The following is a 21,710-nucleotide window of genomic DNA, read 5'->3' as shown; positions in this document are numbered from 1 at the left end:
AAACTTTCAGAACTGGTTTATTATTTGTTGAGCTATTACATAAAAAAAAAAAAAAATCAAATTTCTCATCTTATTTTTACAGTTTTGCCACATGTAGAAAATACTGCCAATTTTTCACCCCGAATCATCATACCCATGCTGGCTTTCTGCATTAATTCGCTTTCTTCTTCACCATCACCCACCTCTTCAGTGTCCGACCCTTCAGTTTGTAGCATTTGAAGTACTACGGCAACCCTAAAACGTTGCCGTCACTGCCTTGTTCGCTTCACAACATCCCGCTTTGCTAACAGGCTGGCACGCGAGCAGACGACCGGTCAGTGACTTTGTCAGCGTGTGTGCAAGATGGGCCACACATGCCAGGCTGACCAATCATACTGTTCGATTGTGGAGTGACCCAGAATAGCGCACTCTGCTTGGCTAATCACAAAATCACGTGTACAGCGCGTGATGGAATTTTACTTTTGGAGAATGCTGTTCCATTCCTTCGTCCAAATCCGAATACGTTTTGTGTAGGAATGCGTGAGCATTCCTTCGTCCGGAGAGAGTTAACTTAAATTACTGAGTGTGGCAATGCAGACAATGAATAATACAGTGAACTGGTCTGCTTCATTCCATTGTTGTGCCTTTTATCTTGCATCATTTTCTTACACGTTATAAATGAAATTGTATGTCATGTGACGGATGCAATAGCCGAGTGGTAAAAGCGTTGGACTGTCAATCTGAGGGTCCCAGGTTCGAATCACGGTGATGGTGCCTGGTGGGTAAAGGGTGGAGATTTTTACGATCTCCCAGGTCAACGTATGTGCAGACCTGCTAGTGCCTGAACCCTCTTCGTGTGTATATGCAAGCAGAAGATCAAATACGCACGTTAAAGATCCTGTAATCCATGTCAGCGTTCAGTGGGTTATGGAAACAAGAACATACCCAACATGCACACCCCTGAAAACGGAGTATGGCTGCCTACATGGCGGGGTAAAAACGGTCATTCACGTAAATGCTCACTCGTGTGCATACGAGTGAACGCAGAAGAAGAAGTATGTCATGTGTACTGTGTATCTGGACGACTCATGGGTACTGTGTATAAACAACACAGATGTGTTCACCATTGCCAGGCATAACATGGCACAGTCACATCCACACAGGTATCACTTTGTGTATCTGTGCAATTGCAAAATTGTGTGTGTGTGTGTGTGTGTGTATGTTTTGGCAGAAAATCACATGAATGCACCAGCCTTTTCCGTCTTGGGAATATGTTTTCAAAGAGTGAGTGTTCTTGTTGGAATGAGGGAACATGGCCAGACACTTTGTTCTTCTGTGGAGGTAAAACATATCACCTCTTCATCAGCTAACATGTCAAGAAATTTTCTCTCCTAGAGATGGTAAAGGATTCTTTTATCCTTTAGTTGTTCTTGTTGCAATGTGGGAGTATGGCTAGACATTGTGTTCTCCTGTGGAGGTAATGCGTGTCACCTTTTCGTCAGCTAACATGTCAAAACATTTTCTGTCCTACAGATAATAAAGTGTTCTTGTATGGTTCTGCTGCAGACACGGTGTCGCAGAAGCTGCGGAACAACAACGTGTTCACCATTGCCAAGCGTAATGTGGAGGGGCAGGACATGCTGTACCAGTCCCTTAAACTGAGCAACGGCATCAAGGTGCTGGCGGAACTCAAGATCGCACCCACCAACCCCAACTTCACTGTAAGTACTCACCTCTGCCTGTTCAGGTGTGATGACTGCATAGTTCAGGTTTTGAAAGCATCCTTGATGGTCGCAGTAGCCGAGTGGTTAAAGCGTTGGACTTCCAATCTGAGGGTCCCGGGTTCGAATCTCGGTAACGGCGCCTGGTGGGTAAAGGGTGGAGATTTTTCCAATCTCCCAGGGCAGCATATGTGCAGACCCGCTTGTGCCTGAAACCCCTTCGTGTGTACAGGCAAGCAGATCAAATACGCATGTTAAAGATCCTGCAATCCACGTGGGTTATGGAAACAAGAACATACCCAGCTTGCACACCCCTTAAAACGGAGTATGGCTGCCTATATGGTGGGGTTAAAAACGGTCATACACATAAAAGTCCACTCATGTATATACGAGTGAATGTGGCAGTTGCAGCCCACGAACACAGAAGAAGGCATCCACCATCTTTGGAGACGATGGAGTTGTGCTGTGGATGGTATTTCTGGCACAGCGTCCATTTGTGGCTTGACAGCACCATCCCAGTTAGGTGTAGAGAATGATATTCCTTCACTGCTGCTCTAAATAGGTATAGAAAACTGCTAAATGAACTTCCTTCATTGCTGCTCTTAACTCTCTCCATACGAACGGCGAAAGAGACGCCGTTAACAGCGTTTCACCCCAATTACCACCATCAAAATATTGCAAGTGGAAGGCTCTTATACTGAAGAGGTGAATGTTGACAAAGAATACCACAATTCTGACGACGGAAGCTAAAGGTTGGGTCATTCAGACACCCACTGGACATCTGAGGGGTCTGTGTAGAGGAGAAGAGAGGACTGGCCGTACTGAGTGAGTTTATGCCACAGTGCGTAAAGGGCAGTAAGTAAGTAAATGATATTCAGGCTTAGGAAACTGTTCAATGAGAATGATTTGATTGGGAAAAAAGTCTAATATTTTGTTTGTATGTTTGAAACATATTATTTTATCCACTTTGTTAGTAAAACCAGTACATTTGCAGACCGAAAAATGAAAAAAAATATATGAAAGGGTGGCACTGCAATTTTGTGACAGTGCTGTCCCCTGGGAGAGCGGCTAGAATTTCACACAGAGAAATCCGGTGCAACAAAATCAGAATGCAAAAGTGTTTTAACTACAGCAGTTTTGACAGGGATTTGTGGATACAGTGAAACATGACAGAGGGATTTGTGGATACAGTGAAACATGACAGACGGTGATTTGTGGATACAATGAAACATGACAGACGGTGATTTGTGGATACAGTGAAACATGACAGTGATTTGTGGATACAGTGAAACATGACAGTGATTTGTGGATACAATGAAACATGACAGTGATTTGTGGATACAGTGAAACATGACGGTGATCTGTGGATATAATGAATCATGACAGACGGTGATTTGTGGATACAATGAAACATGACAGTGATTTGTGGATACAGCGAAACATGACAGTGATTTGTGGACACAATGAAACATGATTTTTGATGTTGCAGCTGTCCATGAAGTGTCGGGTTCTGGATATCTACACGGGCGTGCAGGGCGCCTACGAGACCATTCTGCACAACTAAACCCCTCCTTTTCCAACCCCAATCACTGTTCCCTGTTAAATGATGGCACCAACACCCAGAAATTTTGTTCAGTCCTCACCTTATAAACAGTCATTTTTTTTTCTCTCTACCCCCTCAAAAAGGGAACAGCGTTGAAGAAGGTTGTGGAGTTGAATGGAAGATGTAACGTTTCTGTGTATGGCAAAGAGAAACAAGGACGTCTTTGTGTATGGTATGAAGAAATGTTTTCTGGTTTTTTTTTAATTTTATTTATCTTATGTTTTTAGTAGTTGTGTATTTATCACTCATTGTGAGCACATGAAAAAAAAACCCTTCCTTCAGTCAACATTCTTTGATGTTTGGGTTTGTTCATGAGGGACATTGGTGAAGGAAATGAAGAGAGGACTGAAAGAACTTGTACACTTCAGTGATGCATTGTACAACAGTTGCTGATCTGATGGAAGAATTGACAATTAGTCTTGATGTTAACATTGTGTCTGTCCCTTACCCCTCCTTTGAGCAGACAGGATAAATGTGTAGCAACAGTCATTTTCCATTTCGTAGACTTTTAATGAATTTACTTTGCTGTATTTTTTAAAAGGCACCCCTTCATCCCCTCCTGATGAATGTTACTAGAGATTAACAGGAATTCTGTTTGGATACATTTTCGGAATGTAGTCAGAATAGAATATGACTGTACTCAGTACTGTTGGTGAATGTCAAAATCATTCCTGTTTGTATCAGTTTGCAGTTGCTGCAAAGCACAGTGACAGTGGTTATTATTGGCTTGTGAAGTTTCATTTGGCTTCTGTGGCAATAAAATGTAATGATATTCTGTCACTGTGTGTTAATGAATCACAGAATGTGTTTGATGTGGTGGTGTACAAACATTCAGACAAGAAAATGCACACACAAAAATGTACAAAATACATTTAATTGTTCACAACATATACCTTCCCTGCAGATTTGATCTTTCATAGATGGATTGTTCAATGTATAAAAAAAAATCATGAAAAAAAGAGAAGAAAACTCAAAAGAAGAAAAGAAAAAGGCACAACAGTATAAACCCGTATTTTAATAAGGTAAGATTGAGGAGGAGGAGGGAGTATGCAAATTCCAACAACATGTGACCACATACCAGATGGAAATAACGTTCGGAGTTCATTGCTGGTGGGCAAAACATGCAATCATCAACAATACATGACAATATTTGAGACCGGCATACATTTCGCTGAAAGTTTTGGCAAGAAAAATTCACAAACATAACAACATGAATATGCGACCATCTTTCAGATGAAAATTCATTTTTGTATAACTATTAAAAAAACACCTGAATTAATACAAAGTGTGGAGAACTTCTGTAGTGTCTGACATATACAGACTGTGGAATCGCATTTATATTACAAGAATGGATACAATGTATAATTCATGAGGAAAATCTCCCTTGGACAAACATTTCCAAATCTGCCAGCATCATGATCTGTCTCTTTCACTGAACTTGCCCAAACAGACCTTGGAAAACCAGTTTTATCATATTTGCTGTGGAATGGAATGGTAGAAACAAGACTGATCACTGATCATGGTTGCAGACCTGCCTAACCTAAAACCCACACAAAATACTATTCAACAAAAATGAGTGCACTTCCAGAAGAAAAAAGAAAAGGTGTCACCACATACGATGACACAATAATGGAACTTTGTGTTATAATGAAATCTGGACCCTCTCACATGTTTGTGCATTCAGTGTTGTATGTTTCCTTCCCACTGCTCACACCCATTCATTTCACAGGACAAAAAGGAAATTTTCTATCTAAAATTACGTTTAAATAACATGCTCACCGTGACCCAACTAGTGCAGATTCCGGCAGGGGTCTGACATTCCTGTCCTGTGCAAACTACTATCTGCCTATGCCGAGAAAACGAAACTACGGCCGATAACCTCCCGGAAGTAGGTAACCTCCCCTTTGTCCTGTTGGCTAGTGCCTTTTTCCGGCAGCCATCATGACTCCTGTTCCTGTGCTCTTCATATGGCTAAGTTTTTTTTCGTATTTTCTGCCTGTCTGTCGATTCTCTGGCGTTCTTGTTTGTTGTCAAATTATGTCTCCAACCAGGTCACATAATTATGTAGCTCGATTGGGGAATCGTTCTAAAATTAAGGCGCGATCGCAATCGATTCACTAACACTCTGGGCCCTCTACTCCTGGCCCTCTCAACAACGCCAACCCGCCGCCTCCTCCACTTCCTCCGGTTGACTCCAGACTTCCGCTATGACATATTTTAAATGAGTGTTGTACTGAAAACCTGCAAACAATACACTGTAAAGTGGTGCTGGTAGGTAGGTCTGTTGTTAAAAATAGCCCAGCTGACTACACAGGGCTGTAACAAAGTAACAAAACATGACTGGAGAAAAGAAAAAAAACTAATGGTTACAATGAGGTGGCACCCTCCCCTGAGGTAGAACTGCAAGACTCACAGCAGAACGTTCAGAAGTGAGTCATGATTCTGAGTTTGCGTGTCTGAATTTCGCCTTCAAGATCTATAAAGTGTAAGGCACCATCAGACTTTTGCCATGTTCCTGCATGTAACAATAATCTTAATTCTAGAAAATACTGAACATACTTTACTGAAAAACAAAAAGCAAAAACAACATCCAACTGACAAAAATAAACACATACACACACAAATCCCCACCCTTTAAAGCCCAACCAAGGCATTTAGTATGGGAATGGACATGCAACAATATCATCTAGTCATGAAGCAGCTGGAACATCCGTTCCATCAAACTCTGACTTGCTGCCTTCACAATTTTCTTCATGATTTACACATGTCCACACATACACACCGGCGTTTCATACTGTCACCATAGTGTAAGCAGACAACTTCCAACAACAACACAAAAAAAAAAAAGAAAAAAAGAAAAAAGAAAAAAGAAAAAAAGAAAAAAGAAAAAGGAAATTGATCATTGCCTGTACAACCGATCCCCCAGTGTAACAAACCACCAATCATCAGCGCACAACAGTGTTGGACTGAGTATCACCAGGTTGGAGCAGTGTTGGCCAGCCTCCGCATGCGTCTGAAAGCCAAACGGTACAACACATTGTCATTTTTCACAGTGAAGGGCATTTACATTCTTGTCAGACATTACGTCTGAAAGCCAAACAGTACGACACAGTCATTTTTCACAGTTAAGGGCATTAACATTCTTGTCACACATTATGTCTGAAAGCCAAACAGTACACACACTGTCTTTTCTAACACTGATGGGCATTTTCTTGTCAGATGTTACATTTGAATGCAAAGTAGTATGGCACATTATCATTTTCGACACTGGTGGGCATTCAAATTCTTGAGACATGTGTAAAAGCTAAACAGTATGGCATTCTGTCTTTTTTGACATGATTGGCATTCGTAATTATGAGAAGCCAATGGCTATTTTCCCAAACATTTTCTCAACAGCATGTACATTAACACATTTTAGCAAGATGCATCTGTTGAGTAAATTAAGTTTGAAATGTAAATATAAAAAGTAATGCCACTTGCAGAGTTGTCTGTGAAGTGACTACGACAAACGTGTGGATGTGTTTGCCATGAACTCCGCTCCTGCCTAAATGTAACAAGAGAGAGAGAGAGAGAGAGAGAGAGAGAGACTGTGTGTGTGTATGTGTGTGCATCATATCCTTCACCAGGTCACTGAAAAGCACTATTCCCCCCCACCTCCCCCCTCCCCCCTCGCGATCCAAAGTCTAATGATTCACTGATGAATAATAAGCAAAACGAAACAAACCATCACAGCATTTCTCATCAACATCATGTTGGATCTAATTCACATTTATGCCGCCTCGCAGATATTCTTAATATCTGTTCTATTTTCTACTATCATCAAAGTTTGTCTGTCATACTGTAAAACTTCAATAAAATTGTTTGAAAAAATAAACAAAACAAAAAACACCTTCAATCCGTGACCAACACAAGCAGCGCACTCACTGACAGGGCTCCAGTCTTACCTCGTATTTCTGTCCTGATCCCGGATTTTCTTCTCCATTTCTGCATCTGTCAGCGTCTCCAAAAATGGACACCAGACATCAGCCTCACTTTGGTTTCTGATGGCCACTTCCACAGTGGGAAGAGGGGAGTCACTGAAAGGCACACAGAAGCAATGAGGGACTCATTCTTCCCCATTAACAAGTGTACTGGTGATACTTTTATATATTTATCTTCTGTTTTTTTTATATAAATTTTTTTTATATTTTATTTTATTTATATATATTATTATATATTAAAAAAAAAAAATATATATTAATTTTTGTTATTTTTTATTTCATTTATCTTATTCTATTATTATGATTATTATTATTATTTTTTTTTCTCAAGGCCTGACTAAGCACGTTGGGTTATGCTGCTGGTCAGGCATCTGTTTGGCAGATGTGGTGTAGCGTATATGGATTTGACCGAACGCAGTGACGCCTCCTTAAACTACTGATACTGATACTGATCCATCCATATTCCACTGCTACAAGTATACCCGTAACAGTGCACTCACCTAGAAAGGATTTTTCTCATTTGTCTATTTCCTGGGATATATTCAGTTTAACAGGTTCTTGAATATTTTTTCACATGTCACACTAGACACTATCTGCTTTCCAGCCTTGCATGCAAATCCTTTCTTTCATTTCAAAATCACTTCATTCATCCATGCAGGGTGATGACACAACTGCAAACAGTCTCACACAGAAAAAAAACAAAAACAGGACAGGCAAAGGAAAGGATTAACAATAAAACACTATCATTCATGAACATAGGCAGAATGTCATGTTTCATGAGACATTAGCAACAGGGCTTACAGCTTTTGAAGTTTCACTATGCACAATAATTCAAAACATAAACAAGCAAACCCCCAATAAATGTGATCAACAGGTGGAGGAGGTGATCTAAGTGTATGACCCATTTCAGAGTGTGCTCGTCACAGACAAAACCGATGGCTGAAAACTCAGACTCACTTTATGGACCCTTCAGTCACTTTTGGTCATTTGTATGATCTTGAAACTTGTCACTTTTACATATCATACGAACTTCTGTTCAGTTCAAAGCTAAAGAGTTCTTTGAAACTGTCCAAGAATGCCCAGATACTTGTTAAAACACCACCACCATTTTGCAAAGGAATAAAAGTGCAGGGGGAAAACAAGAAAAGCAAGAAACAGCGCCAGAAGCAAACTTCACCCAAACCCCTGATACTGAACACATATTTTTCAACAGCAAAACTCAGGAAAAGAAAGAACAAAAAGGGCAGGGCATAAGATGACCAACCTGAAAGCGTAAGTACGCTGATGCCAGCCGAGCTGCCCGCGTATACTGTAGGCAATGGCTGTCACAAACTCCCCACCAAGACCTGAACACAACATAACAATCATAATAGTGGTTTATATAGTGATTTCAATCCTCTCAGAGCACATCATAATGTCAGACACAATGTACACAAGAAAACACACACACACATTCACACAAAACATGTATGGAAGAAAATAGATGTGGATCCAAATGTGAGACAATGTTTTTATTTTCAAGGTAAAAAAACAAAAAAACCCAACACAAAACAACACACAGCAAACAGAAATCACCAATGCAGAAATATAAGAAGAGGAAGAATTGGGTTTTTTTTTGTCTTACAATTTCAAACGTGCAATTAACAAAACAACTGATTGAAGAGTGACATCTTGAAGCAAACATTTCTCTTTCTTTAAGCCACAGGTCAAAGAGTTTACATCACTGACCTTTCACTTTTAAACTTAAAAAAAAAAAAAAAAAAAAAAAAAAAAAAGGCTGGGGAATTGTCCAGTAGAGTTCCTCTGATAGTTGGCTGCAGTCCAGGGGCTGCCTTAGGCCCCTGGTGGGGTGCAGGGGCAATGCCCTGTTGTGGGGCCCAGAGGGGCGAAAATGAAATTAGTAATTTTTCAGAGGTTTTTGGGGCCTCTCCTGAAAACTGAAACAATAATGCAGTTTCTTCTCTGACCCCAATAAACTTTTTTCTCTGAAAAAACTATTTCTTCCTCTGAAATCATCTGCTCTTCCACTGAAAATAGCGGACCCACTAAGAGTTCCCCAGCATGATAGACGTTTGCAGTGTGTGTGTGTTGTGTGTGTGTGTGTGTGCGCGCGCGCACGCGTTTGTGTGTGTGTGTTTGAGTGTGTGTGTGTGCGCACATGCGTGTGAGGGTGCTCGCATCTGTGTGTGTGTGTGTGAGATAAAAAACAGTTTCACACTGCATTTCAAGGTGTTTTTCATGACATGACTATTACAATAGATTTTAAAGCCACATAAAGATAACTATACTGATGATAGAAATTGCCCCAACTTCTGCAGATTATTTTCTATTGCCATTCCATTTTAAAACCACACTGACGGGTGTAATAGCAGAGTGGTTAAAGCGTTGGACTTTTAATCTGAGGGTCCTGGGTTCAAATCTCGGTAATGGTGCCTGGTGGGTAAAGGGTGGAGGTTTTTGCAATCTCCCAGGTCAACATTTGTGCAGACCTGCTAGTGCCTGATCCCCCTTCATGTGTATACGGAAGCAAAGATCAAATACGCATGTTAAAGATCCTATAATCCATGTCAGTGTTTGGTGGGTTATGGAAAAAAGAACATACCCAGCATGCACACCCCTGCAAACGGAGTATGAATGCCTATACGGCGGGGTAAAAAGGGTCATACACGTAAAGGCCCACTCGTGTACATACAAGTGAACGTGGGAGTTGCAGTCCATGAATGAAGAAGAAGAAAACCACATAAAGGTGACTATGACCCAAACTCCTGCAGAATATATATATATTTTCTTTTTTTTCTTTTTCTTTTTTTTTTTTTTGCTGCCCCATCATCTGCACCGTTTCAGTGGCATTACTCCCACGCCGCTCATTTAGATTCCCCCATACACAGCCACACCTGGGTTCGTCCGTCACAGTTCCAGCGTCAGCAGTCCAGCAGGGAACCATCGATGTTAGGTCGCCAGGAGGCCACACACCAGAGGAGACCCAGCACTGCTGCTGAGTCACTTCAGTGGTGTTCAGTGGTGCCTGTTCTGATTTAACGTACTTAGGACACCACCTACTAAGCCCCCTACTAACGACAATAATGGCTTAGTTGCGGAGCCAGACTGAGTGAACATCCCTTCCGGAGTGGAGACCACCACCACGTCCCACAAACAACAGCCCCCCATGAATCTGCCGACACTGAAGACATTGACAGGACTCACCCCAAGCACAGAAGTGGAGGGGTATCAAAACTGAGGTCACCATGAGAGCAGGGTATGAAAGGTCACAGACTTTGAGACTGTTTTGTTTATACTGATGATGATGGAGGAGGAGGAGGGTGACGATGATGATGACAGTGTTGCTATGGAGGTCCAATTTGGTTTGGGACTGCGTGACAAGGCTTTACTCTACGCTTCCTGTCATAATGATATCTCAGTGTTAACCAGGCCCGAGAGATACAGACACCTTGCAGTGCTGGTCAGGTAATTAGAGCAACACACCCAAAGACGCATCCTTGAGTAGATGACACTTGACTGTGTGGTCCCAATCTCCCCATTTAAGCCCACAGCACACTCAACTCTGGGTAGGAGCCAGCCGCGGGCTGAAAAACCCACCTCCGCTGGGATTCGAACTTGCGTCCTCCAAGCCTTCAGTCCGCGATGCTAACCACTTCGCATGGTGGCTGGTCTTGCAGAATATTTTCTGTTAATTATTAATTATTAATACAATAGCAGACCCAAGCGCCAACTCACCCAGTTCAGCACACAGTTTGGTGGCGAATTCCTCAGGACTGTTGTCAGGTTCACCCATGTCCCACTCAAACTGGTCCACCAAGGAAATGTTCCCTACATGGATGTTCAGCTGCAATGTGTATCATAAACATCTGTCACACATCTTGTTATCTGCCTGTGTGTGTGTGTGTGTGTGTGTGTGTGTGTGTGTGTGTGTGTGTGTGTGTGTGTGTGTGTGTGTGTGTGTGTGTGTGTGTGTGTGTGTGTGTGTGTGTGTGTGTGTGTGTGGTGTGGTGTGGTGTGGTGTGGTGTGGTGTGTGTGTGTGTGTGTGTGTGTGTGTGTGTGGTGTTGTTTGTGTAAGTGTGTGTGTGCTCTGTGTAGCATGTGTGTAGTCGCATGCAAGTGGAGCCTGACTGAATGACACAGGGAATGAATGATGAGTGCCTGAGGGCAGCTCTCAGTTGGCTCTACCCAGGCAGGAAGCCTGTTGTGCAAATGTTTCTGTGCTTGTAAAGCGTTTAGGCTTGGTGTCTGAATGAGGAAAGGCGCTATTTAAGTATTGACATCAACATATTCATGATAGAAACAAAGGAAAAAAACACCCCAGAGCTTCCTACCACTGGTCTGCTTAGACAGTCCACAGGACTCCCACTCAGGCATTTTAGGGAGTCCTCATGTGGTTCTAGCGAGTCCAGTCGCAGGACAAGAAACCATTCTTTCATCCAAACACATCACACACTGCCTCACAATCAGTTCACATGAACACACAAACACACTGAATGAGTGAAAGAGATAGATACACACACAGGCACACACTACAAACAATCTCTCACTCAGAGAGAGATCTGTACACATGGACACGCACACACGGAAAGATAGAGAGATAAACATGCACACATACACGAGAGAGAGAGAGAGAGAGATGCACACATAGACACACACATATATACACACACACCATTCACCCCACCCCCTTATACACAGACATGCACACAGTGACTGAGTGTGAGGACTGAACCACTGAAAAAGAAAAGCCATACAAGGACGATTCTTGACAGATTTTGGAAAGTTTGTCGATCCTGTCACAAACGCGTTCATTTCCTTGGAGTTGCACAAAGACCTAGTTGAGAATTTCACACAAGTTCTGCACCTCATAACATGTGCGTCTTCGTCATACTTCAGTCATTTGATTTCTTACTCCCATGAATGTTGATAAGTGCACCTTTTCTTTTTCGGTGGTCCATCCCCTTTTGAAGCTGACTGATCGATGTTGGCTGATTCAGAATCAGCCTTTTCGTCTTATTTGCATTTTGGAGGGTCAAGCCACGACAGCGGAGACTTTCTGATTTCGAACTGTATCACAGAATACTCGACAAGCCTCGTTGTGAGCGTATTGGAAATGTGTAACATTTTCTGTAAAGGGAGATGAGACAATAGTAATGAACTTTGCAGCAGTCGCCGATTTCGCGAAGATAAGATGCCGACCGAAAACGAGTGAAATGAGAAGTGAGTGCTGATGTTTGACCATGCTCATTCACATTTTGATCGATGCCGATTTTGTAGTGTGTGCCATGGACTCCTTAGCCGAAACTGTAGTGCGACCTCTCTCATTTTAGAGGGTCAGAGACACACATATATGCGTTAACCAAAGCCCTGCACCCCATCATAAAAAAACAAAACAAAAAAGAAAGAAAGAAAAAAAACATTTCCAAAACCCAACCAAACAAAACAAAAAAACACAACCAAACAAACTCATAATAAGGGTATTACAAAGTAAAAAGTTCAGAGAAACATACTAACAAAAACAGAAGAACCGACAACACTGAAGATACTCTGTTATACCCCCAATGCTACCCTAACCCCCCCCCCCACCCTCCCTACACCCCACAAAAACCCAAACAAAAAACCCCTGAATTCCACCTTGAACAGACCCCGTCCCCCCCCCCTTCCCCCAAAGCAGCACCCTGCCCCTCCCTTTCACCACTCTCCCAGTCTAACCAGCACCCCAACCCCTTCATTCAGTTTTCCCATAGAGATGTCACAACATACAGACAAACCCATATACGCTACATGCCTGGCAGTTTCCTGACCAGCAGCGCATCCCAAGGCACCTAGGCCTTGAGAGCATGCATACAATATTTATGTACACACCAGAGTGGACTTCTTCTGCAGAATTCAGCCTTAGGACAACACTTACGTTGCCATGGGTTCTTTTTCAGTGTGCTAAGTGCGTGCTGCACATGGGACCTTGGTTTATCATCTCATCCAAATGACCAGACACTCAGTTTGCTTTTCCAATCAACGCCCCACGGACACTGCACTGGCTGGTAAGCGTCTCAACATTCTGCCACCTTACTGCTTACAACAACAGTAAATACAAAATCACTCTAAACCAACCACTCCCCAGCCTGTCCAATCAGGCCCCCCCACATCCCCCTTCACCCCCTCTTCATCATTCATCAAGACGGTTTGACCTTGAGGATGACACGCTGATCAACGAGGGGATCCTGCGTGTTGAGCTCTGTGGAGGGGTGAGCATCCACCTGCTGTCTGATGGACTGAGCAATGGCTGGCACAAACAGCACCGTGTTCAGGTCAAGGTCGTCACACAGGATCTCTGCAAACTGCTCTGGTGTGATCATCATTTCTGCAAACATCAATGCCAAGGTAAAAAACAAATAAGCAACAACAACAAAAACACACACAAAAAAGAAAACAAAAACACCCCCCCCCCCTCCCGCCCCCCGAAAAACCAAAAAAAAAACCCACCCCAGTGAATAAACAACTTTTATGGAATAATTTCTTAACATGGGTCAAATGGGTATACTGAGAGATCAAGACCAACTTCAATTTCAAGGTGCTGTAAAAAAAAAAAAAAAAAAAAAAAAAAAAAAAAAAAAAAAGCTGTGGAATGGAATACCTTTAACACACACACAGACACAGCAGATGATTTTAAAACACTTCCGTAACATTAAAAACAAACAAACCCAGTCCTCCCAATATTCTTCAGTGAAGATAACTAACTATAAAGGTGAAGGATTTTCAATTATTATCCTTCATTTTCCCTGGGAAATCATGTATTTTGCACCAAGTACATGAAAAAAAAAAATCCATTAAAAAAGATATGAATTGAAAGATTCTTTATTCTGATCATCATGTATAAAACAATTTTGGTCCACAGCATGTAAAATCTTAGCATCAATCCTCTTTCAGAAGCTAATTCTTTCACTGAGTGAAATATGTCATTTTTTCACTCTCCAAGTCAGTCTCAACTGGTAAAAATTCACTTGTCATTACTTTATCATATATGCTGCAGACATCCTGTCAATAAATCTGAACACTGCCCTGGATATATAAAAACAGTACAGCCTTGTCAAGCAGTCCCAAATCTAAATGGACACCCCGCACCCCCACAGCAGCATCTTAATGCACCCATCATATTGAGCATCACCACAAAAATATAAAAAAACAGGCATCAGAACACCCCAGAGTCCAGTGACCTGAAGAAGGCAGGGGTCCAGGGGCCACCCAGACCCGGTGGATGATGGAAGACATGATAGTGATTAACTCTTTCCGGACGAAGGAATGCTCACGCATTCCTACACAAAACGTATTCGGTTTCGGACGAAGGAATGGAATAGCATTCTCCGAAAGTAAAATTCCACCATGCGCTGTACACGTGATTTTGTGATTAGCCAAGCAGAGTGTGCTATTCTGGGTCACTCCACAATCGAACAGTATGATTGGTTAGTCTGGGATGTGTGCCAGCCTGTTAGCAAAGCGGCCTCTTCTCAGAATGTTGTGAAGCGAACAAGGCAGTGACGGCAATGTTTTGGGGTTGCCGAAGTACTTGAAATGCTACAAACTGAAGGGTCGGACATTGAAGAGGTGATGATGACGAAGAAGAAAGCGAATTTAATGCAGAAAGCGAGCATGGGTATGGTGATTTGGGGTGAAAAATTGGCAGTATTTTCTACATATGGCAAAACTGTAAAAATAAGATGAGAAACAGTCATAAAGATGGCACCCACACTCATGTGTGGGAAGAGTGCAAAAACAGAATGAGCTCTTTACAAACACCATATATGCCCCAAAACAGAGCAAACCATTTAAGAATACCATTTGAGAATAACATCACGCTCCATGAAAAAAACTGAATCCACAGCTGCCTGAGCTGAAACCACAGACAGCCCAGACCCGGTGGATGATGGAAGACATGATAGTGATTAAATAGTGATAAAGATGGCGCCCACACTCATTTGCAGGAAGTGTGCAAAAACAGAATGAGCTGTTTATGAATACCATATATGCCCCAAAACAGAGCAAGCCATTTAAGAATACCATTTGAGAATAACATCGCGATCCATGAAAACAAACTGAATACACAGCTCCCTGAGCCGAAACTACAGTCGGCAGTCCCCCCATCTTCTGAAATTAGTGTATCTGCAGACCATTCTGATGCCTGAAAAACAAAAATTTCCCAAATCCTAGTGGAAAAAAAAGAAGAAAAAAAGAAAGAAAAAAGTACAGACCGTTCTTGTTCCAGGTGAAGCAGTCTCTCAGCTTCTGTCCCTCCAGCTCCACGTCCAGACGGATGGGAACCAGCACCTCACGCTGCTGGGCGTTCTCATGGATCTGGGCGGGATCCGTGTCATCAAAACTGCAGCAGATGGAGGGATAGGGATACAAGTTTACACAGCGCCTAGCCCCGGTCATGGATATGGATACTTACACAGAGCCTATCCCCGGTCATGGATATAGATACTTACACAGCGCCTATCCCCGGTCATGGATATAGATACTTACACAGCACCTATCCCCGGTCATGGATATGGATACTTACACAGCGCCTATCCCCGGTCATGGATATGGATACTTACACAGCGCCTATCCCCGGTCATGGATATAGATACTTACACAGCACCTATCCCCGGTCATGGATATAGATACTTACACAGCGCCTATCCCCAGTCATGGATATAGATACTTACACAGTGCCTATCCCCGGTCATGGATATGGATACTTACACAATGGCTATCCCCGGTCATGGATATGGATACTTACACAATGGCTATCCCCGGTCATGGATATGGATACTTACACGCCTATCCCCAGTCAGAGACCAAGCTCTGAGCACTTTATTTTTTTTAATGTCATAAAAGTCAAGTGCTACAGGCAGTACTAAAGAAAAATCTGGCGAATTGGGATTCAATCCCATGTGCTCAGATTCTCAAACTTCTTAGAAGGATGCATCACTGCTAAGCCACCACTCCACCATGCAGACCATTCCAGGTTTCTGGTCTGGTATTGTAATGTTTTGTATTGTACAGTATATATGTTGAATTGCACTGTGTATTGGATTATGTCATTTTTTCGCCACAATAAATTTCTCCGCATGAAATTTGGGACGCTGTCCCTAGTGAGAATGTGCTACCATGGTACAGCACTATCCCACCCTTTTTTTTAAAATGCAAGTGTATTTGTTTTTCTATCAAAGTGGATTTTTCAAAAGAATTTTGCCAGGAACAAGAATTTTGTTATCACAGGTTCTTTGTGCAAGCTGCACACAAGGCTTCAGTCTATCATCTCGTCCAAATGACTAGAACCCAGACCATCACTCAAGGGCTAGAGGAGGGTGGGGGTTAATTATCCAGGGCTGCATATGGAACTAAAAATCATGAACACTTGCTTCCTAGTTGGGTGCATCACCACAAGGCCACCCGTCCACAGCAATCACAGTGAAATGGTGGCTGAGTTTCTTTCTGGGTGAGTGGTTTCTCCCTCTATCCTTGAGCTGTATTACATTCTGGGGGGGAAAAATTCAGTGTGTAGCACCTGTGCTATTCTGCACTGACAACTTGTTTGTTAACTTGACACTGTTCAAAGCTAACATTCAATGGACATGAACTGTAAATAACTGTGTTAAGCATACAAACAGATTATTCAATACAAACAACGAGATAAGAAAAGGTTTTAGCTGTGAAATAATATGGAAATATAGAGATAAGTATTGTTCAAGGTTGCTCCCCTACCTTTAAGAATCATGTTTTCTTCATGCATTAAAAGAAACAAAATCAGGTACAGGTGTCCTATTGGGGGCATCAGTTATTTCCCTTGAAGCACACTGGAAAAGTTTACATACAGTGTGCTACGGTGAGGTGTGTGTGTGTGTGTGTGTGTGTGAATTCGTGAATTGATGCATTCAGCTAAATCATTATATAAAAAGAAAAGAGAGTAAGAGAAGATTTCACTCTGAAGAAAACCAGCCCCTCTTACCACAGTGGGAAAGTTCGGGCCCGGGGCTTGCCGAGTCGGTTGCGGTTGATGTGTGTGGAGCAGGGCACAGCATCCAGGTGGTGGGAGCTGGCAGGCAGGGACTGTGACCAGGACCCTGCCCCTCTCTTCACCTTCTCTCTGCAAGTGATGTTGGCAGTGGGTTTTTTTTGTTTTTTTAAAAAGATTTTAATTTCAAATATTTCTTTTTATTACTATAACACAGAGATAACCGTGAAAATCATTTATTAAAAAAAAAAAAAAAAAAAAATCAAGCACATCAAAAACTAAAATGTTCAGGGTCACTAATCAATTTGTTTTGGTTGTCTGTAACAAGATAAAAAAAGTTTTATTATCAACACCAGAAACAGTCGGACACAGAGGCTAAACAGACACACTCACGCACATGAGGAAAGGGAAAAGGCCAACTCATTGCTTGCATGTTTTCAAACTGAAGTAAATCAATTTCTCACACAGCAAACTCCTAACATGTGCTTCACAACAACCAAGTATACAATAATCTAAAACTGTAGTAAAACTGAAACTATATTGTAAAAGCAGACAAGGAATTCACCTGCAACATTTGAACTCTAGACCTTGTGGCAGTGTCAGTTCAACCAGTTCTTTCCTTACAAAAACTAAACCTGCTAAATCCACCCACCTGGCATACGAAGACAAATCGCTGCTGATGGACACAGCTTTGTATTTCTCATCATTCCCATCCAGAATTTCATCCACCTCTGCAGCTCTTAAAAGCGTGATGTTCGTCGCCAAAGCATTCATCCCGAATCCTGCAGAAGACATCAATATACTATACAATAATATACACAAGTGCGTGTGGCCTGACTGAATGACGCAGGAAATGAATGATGAGCACCTTAAGGCAACTGTCAGTTGGCTCTACCCAGGAAGGCAGCCTTTTGTGCAAACTACTGTGTTTGAGAAGTGCTTAGACCTTGGTTTCTGACTGAGGATAGGCGCTATTTTAGTATTCATATCTATCAATACTTTATGCATTTCATTCATGGAAGACATAAAACTATAACTGATGTTACTATTAGTGTGTCATGTAACACACTACTTTCATGAAAAAAGCCCTCTGAGCATGGATACCAAAAAAATTACATTTTGAAAATAAATAAAACATGATCTTTCATTTTTGGTAAGGGACAAAATAAAAGGATGATATTTTGTCCTAAGTAAGACCAGTAATCAGAACAATTATCCGTCAAAAAAAACAACAACAACAAAAAACAACCCCCCCCCCCCAAACCTGTGCTTATATCAAGCTATAAATATAATATTCACAGACAAATCTGAACATCATTCAAAATTTTAAACTGGGGAAAAGAAACACACTTACACAGGCACCATTTAACCAAAGTGAGCACAAGTTTCTTCCCTTTGTTGAGCTCCTCATGAAAATCTGCTAATACTTGAGCAATACTCAAAACTTCCAAAGAAAACAGAATAAGTAAACAAGGAAGAGTTTCTAAAGTGGATTAAAAGACAAACATTGAAACAAACAAAAAAAAGCCCAGTCTATCATGCTATGAAACCTGCCATCACACAGAGGACAGCTGCATGTGTACACATGATACAGCTTCGCCACTGTTCCTAATCTCCCACTGTTCCAGTCTCACCCATGCTGTTGATTTTCTTCCTCTCCTCTATGGTAATCAGGCGTCTCCACATGGAGGGGTACTTTTTGTAAAGAGATCCTCGGAACATTCTCAAGTGATTTCCGACCTGCAATTCATTAAAAGAAAAGAAAAAAAGAAGAGGAAAATCCTTAAGAATAAAACCATGAAATACAATATCAAATTAATCATTATACAAACGCTTTCACAAACATGACACAGTAATACACATGCAGGCATACACAATCTCATGCATCACTCACTCAGACAGAAATGATTGTTGCTTACTATCATATTCTATCCTATCAATACTCTGTTACCAGTCATTTGTTCTTGTTAAGCTTGTTCTTTGAAAGAGCTTGCCACAAGTCACAGCACGTATTGAAAGCTAGTAACTCTGTAAAGGAAAGTTTTTTGTTCAGTGAAAAAAAAAGTTTCTGCATAAGTCACAAGTGCATAGATGCATACATGTTTTGAGAAAGAAAATGGTGTGTGTGTGTGTGTGTGTGTGTGTGTGTGTGTACAAAATTACATTACATTGTGACTTTGTCAGTTTGTGTTAATGCAAACATGATCTTTCATTTTTTTGTTGTCTGCCTGCACACATTTGGGTTTACATCATGAAACAGTACACATTTTCATATGGTAGCAATTAGTATTCATTTGGTGTTTCTAATCTTCCTCTGTCCCTAAATCAGTGAATGTGAACATAAGATTATTTCTTGACTCCCTGACTAGTCTGTCATTAACTATTATTGTCAAGAACCAGAAAAGAAATACCAAAATGTTTCATTTGAAAAAAACAAACAAGCACCCTTAGATCTAATAGGTAATATTACAGAAGAGGAACAACCCACACTTGAACAAGATAATGTATTGGAATAACTCATACTCCAAAGGGTGCTATGTTTCTGGAATCCCTCTAAAGGAGGCATAGTCACAGTGTTTAATTACAACCAAAGCAAGCTGTGGTTGTCTTTTTTTTTCGGAACTTGTCAGCCACAGACTTGCAACTGCTGCTTGTCAGCTGCACAAATTTGGAAATTATAGCCAAAAGACGGTTGGAGAGTACCACTGCCATCTGGGATCTTGTGCATGTGCATCTAACTTTTACTCAAAATTGCAAGCGATGCTACAGGCAATCAACAGAGGCAAAAGCAGCAAACATACGCTGTCCTCCATTTCTTCAGCTGATAGCCTCCATTAGTCCATCGCATCGACCAAACTCTGGTCATAAAGTGCTATTGTATGCACAATAAAAAACAAAACAAAATATAACAGCAAAAAATCAAAAAAAAAAAAAAAAGAAGCCTGCTGTTTCACATGTTCTGCCTCTATCAACTGCCTTTGTTGTTTGCAATGTCAGAGAGCCAGTGAACTTCTAAAGCACATAATATATTATCTATTAGTCATTTATGAACAGAACTCTCAAGCGATCTATATAACAGGCAGACTTGTGATTATGAGAATTATATGTATTAGTTTTCTATTACTACTGGTGTTACTAATACTTGTGCTGCTCTTATGATCAATCTGTTCATCTGGAAACTTACCAATATGCAAGACGTAGCTCAACTCTCACAGGAATGAGTAAAAATAGAGATATAACTGCATTCAATTTCAAGAGCATCAGGCATAGAGGACTTAGGAGAGAGAACCTTTGTCTGGTTTTATTTTTTATTGTTGCTCAGCTATAGTACATCCAACTATGCATGGTCATAGTCCTTGTCAGTTTTGAAGAAAAGTATCAGTGATTTTACCGACTGATCATGTATTGTAAAGGTTATGTATGGTAAATCTGCAGAGGATTTTTCACTGCCAATCATCATGTGGTTGTTGTCGCTTTAACTTATACAGAGTTCTAAATATTTAATGTTCCTTGTATTAATTTATTAAAATATACACATTTTTCTACTATTCTAGTTTACTATTGTTCACAAGTTGAACCCCTCATCAACAAGAACAACAACAACAACAAATCAAGACCATAGTCAAAATCTACAACCAGTCTGAGCACAGAGTTAATGATAATTATTGTTTGAATCTTGTCCGTTATAAATCTCACATGTTGCACCGAAGAAAAAGCAATAGGGGCATTTCAAAGTATTGAAATGCTGTAAATACAGTAATTAATAAGATAAAAGTAAGCGTATAAACTATGATAATAACAGACCATTGTTTTGAATATTTTTGTTGGGACATTTTTCGGACTCGTTAAAATCCTTAACTTCTCGGAGTTTTTCAAATGTTCACTGAACATGCTCCGTTATTAAAACAAAGAACCACCGAGACTGGCGAGGTTGTCTGGCGTTTGCTCACATGAAACTTGTAGTTCTTCACAAAACTTACAACTCACCTCGCACCCAATGTAGTATCTTTCACCTCCATCCTCGAAAGCGAACGATTTAGGTCTTTCGCCAAAAGTTTTCACTGTACTTGTTGGATTGTTTGGAGTCGGCGTCGGAGTTGCTGCAACCGACGCCATCTTCTTCGCTTGGATCCCTCTGTTCATTTAACCTATTTTTAAAAGCTCTCGAAAATATTAAAAAATATTCTAAAGTTATCAAAATCTATAATTCATAATAAATAGAATTTTATTGTTATCATCATTCAATATTGAGAAGAATTTATTCATTTTCTTGCATCACCCTTTTTAATTGTTTTATTCAAATAATGAAGACTCCTTATGAAAGAAACCAGGGGAGGCTATTCTTCTGTATTTATCAGTGAAAACAAAGTAAAAAAAGAAAAAAAAGAAAAAGAAAAGGACAAAAAAAAAAAAAAAAAAAAAAAAAAAA

The 21,710-nt window shown here is 40.9% G+C and overlaps 2 protein-coding genes across 3 annotated transcripts in view; one reads left to right on the top strand and one right to left on the bottom strand.

The window, feature by feature from the left end:
* Window positions 1-4,078, top strand: part of LOC143302186 (AP-1 complex subunit beta-1-like) — a 29,742-nt gene extending 25,664 nt beyond the window's left edge. For both annotated transcript variants that reach the window (XM_076616737.1, XM_076616736.1), the window contains exons 21-22: window positions 1,546-1,700; window positions 3,190-4,078. In XM_076616737.1, the coding sequence (XP_076472852.1) occupies window positions 1,546-1,700; window positions 3,190-3,264 (230 nt within the window). In that variant the 3' untranslated portion in view covers window positions 3,265-4,078. The remainder of the gene's footprint in view (window positions 1-1,545; window positions 1,701-3,189) is intronic.
* A 128-nt stretch (window positions 4,079-4,206) lies between these two features.
* Window positions 4,207-21,398, bottom strand: LOC143302187 (SWI/SNF-related matrix-associated actin-dependent regulator of chromatin subfamily B member 1-A-like). The gene is made up of 10 exons (XM_076616739.1): window positions 21,269-21,398; window positions 18,916-19,021; window positions 17,934-18,063; window positions 17,276-17,413; window positions 15,531-15,658; window positions 13,473-13,645; window positions 11,019-11,127; window positions 8,548-8,629; window positions 7,248-7,379; window positions 4,207-6,316 (listed from the first exon to the last, which is right to left on the bottom strand). Exons 1-10 carry the CDS (start codon window positions 21,395-21,397, stop codon window positions 6,277-6,279), a joined length of 1,167 nt encoding a protein of 388 aa, XP_076472854.1. The 5' UTR covers window position 21,398; the 3' UTR covers window positions 4,207-6,276.
* Between the last annotated feature and the right edge of the window lie 312 nt (window positions 21,399-21,710).

Source organism: Babylonia areolata, chromosome 29 (genome assembly GCF_041734735.1).
Source record: "Babylonia areolata isolate BAREFJ2019XMU chromosome 29, ASM4173473v1, whole genome shotgun sequence".
Taxonomy (NCBI): Eukaryota; Metazoa; Mollusca; class Gastropoda; order Neogastropoda; family Buccinidae; genus Babylonia; species Babylonia areolata.
The sequence above is the reverse complement of the archived record's forward strand: the minus strand, read 5'-3'. Positions and strand labels throughout refer to the sequence as shown.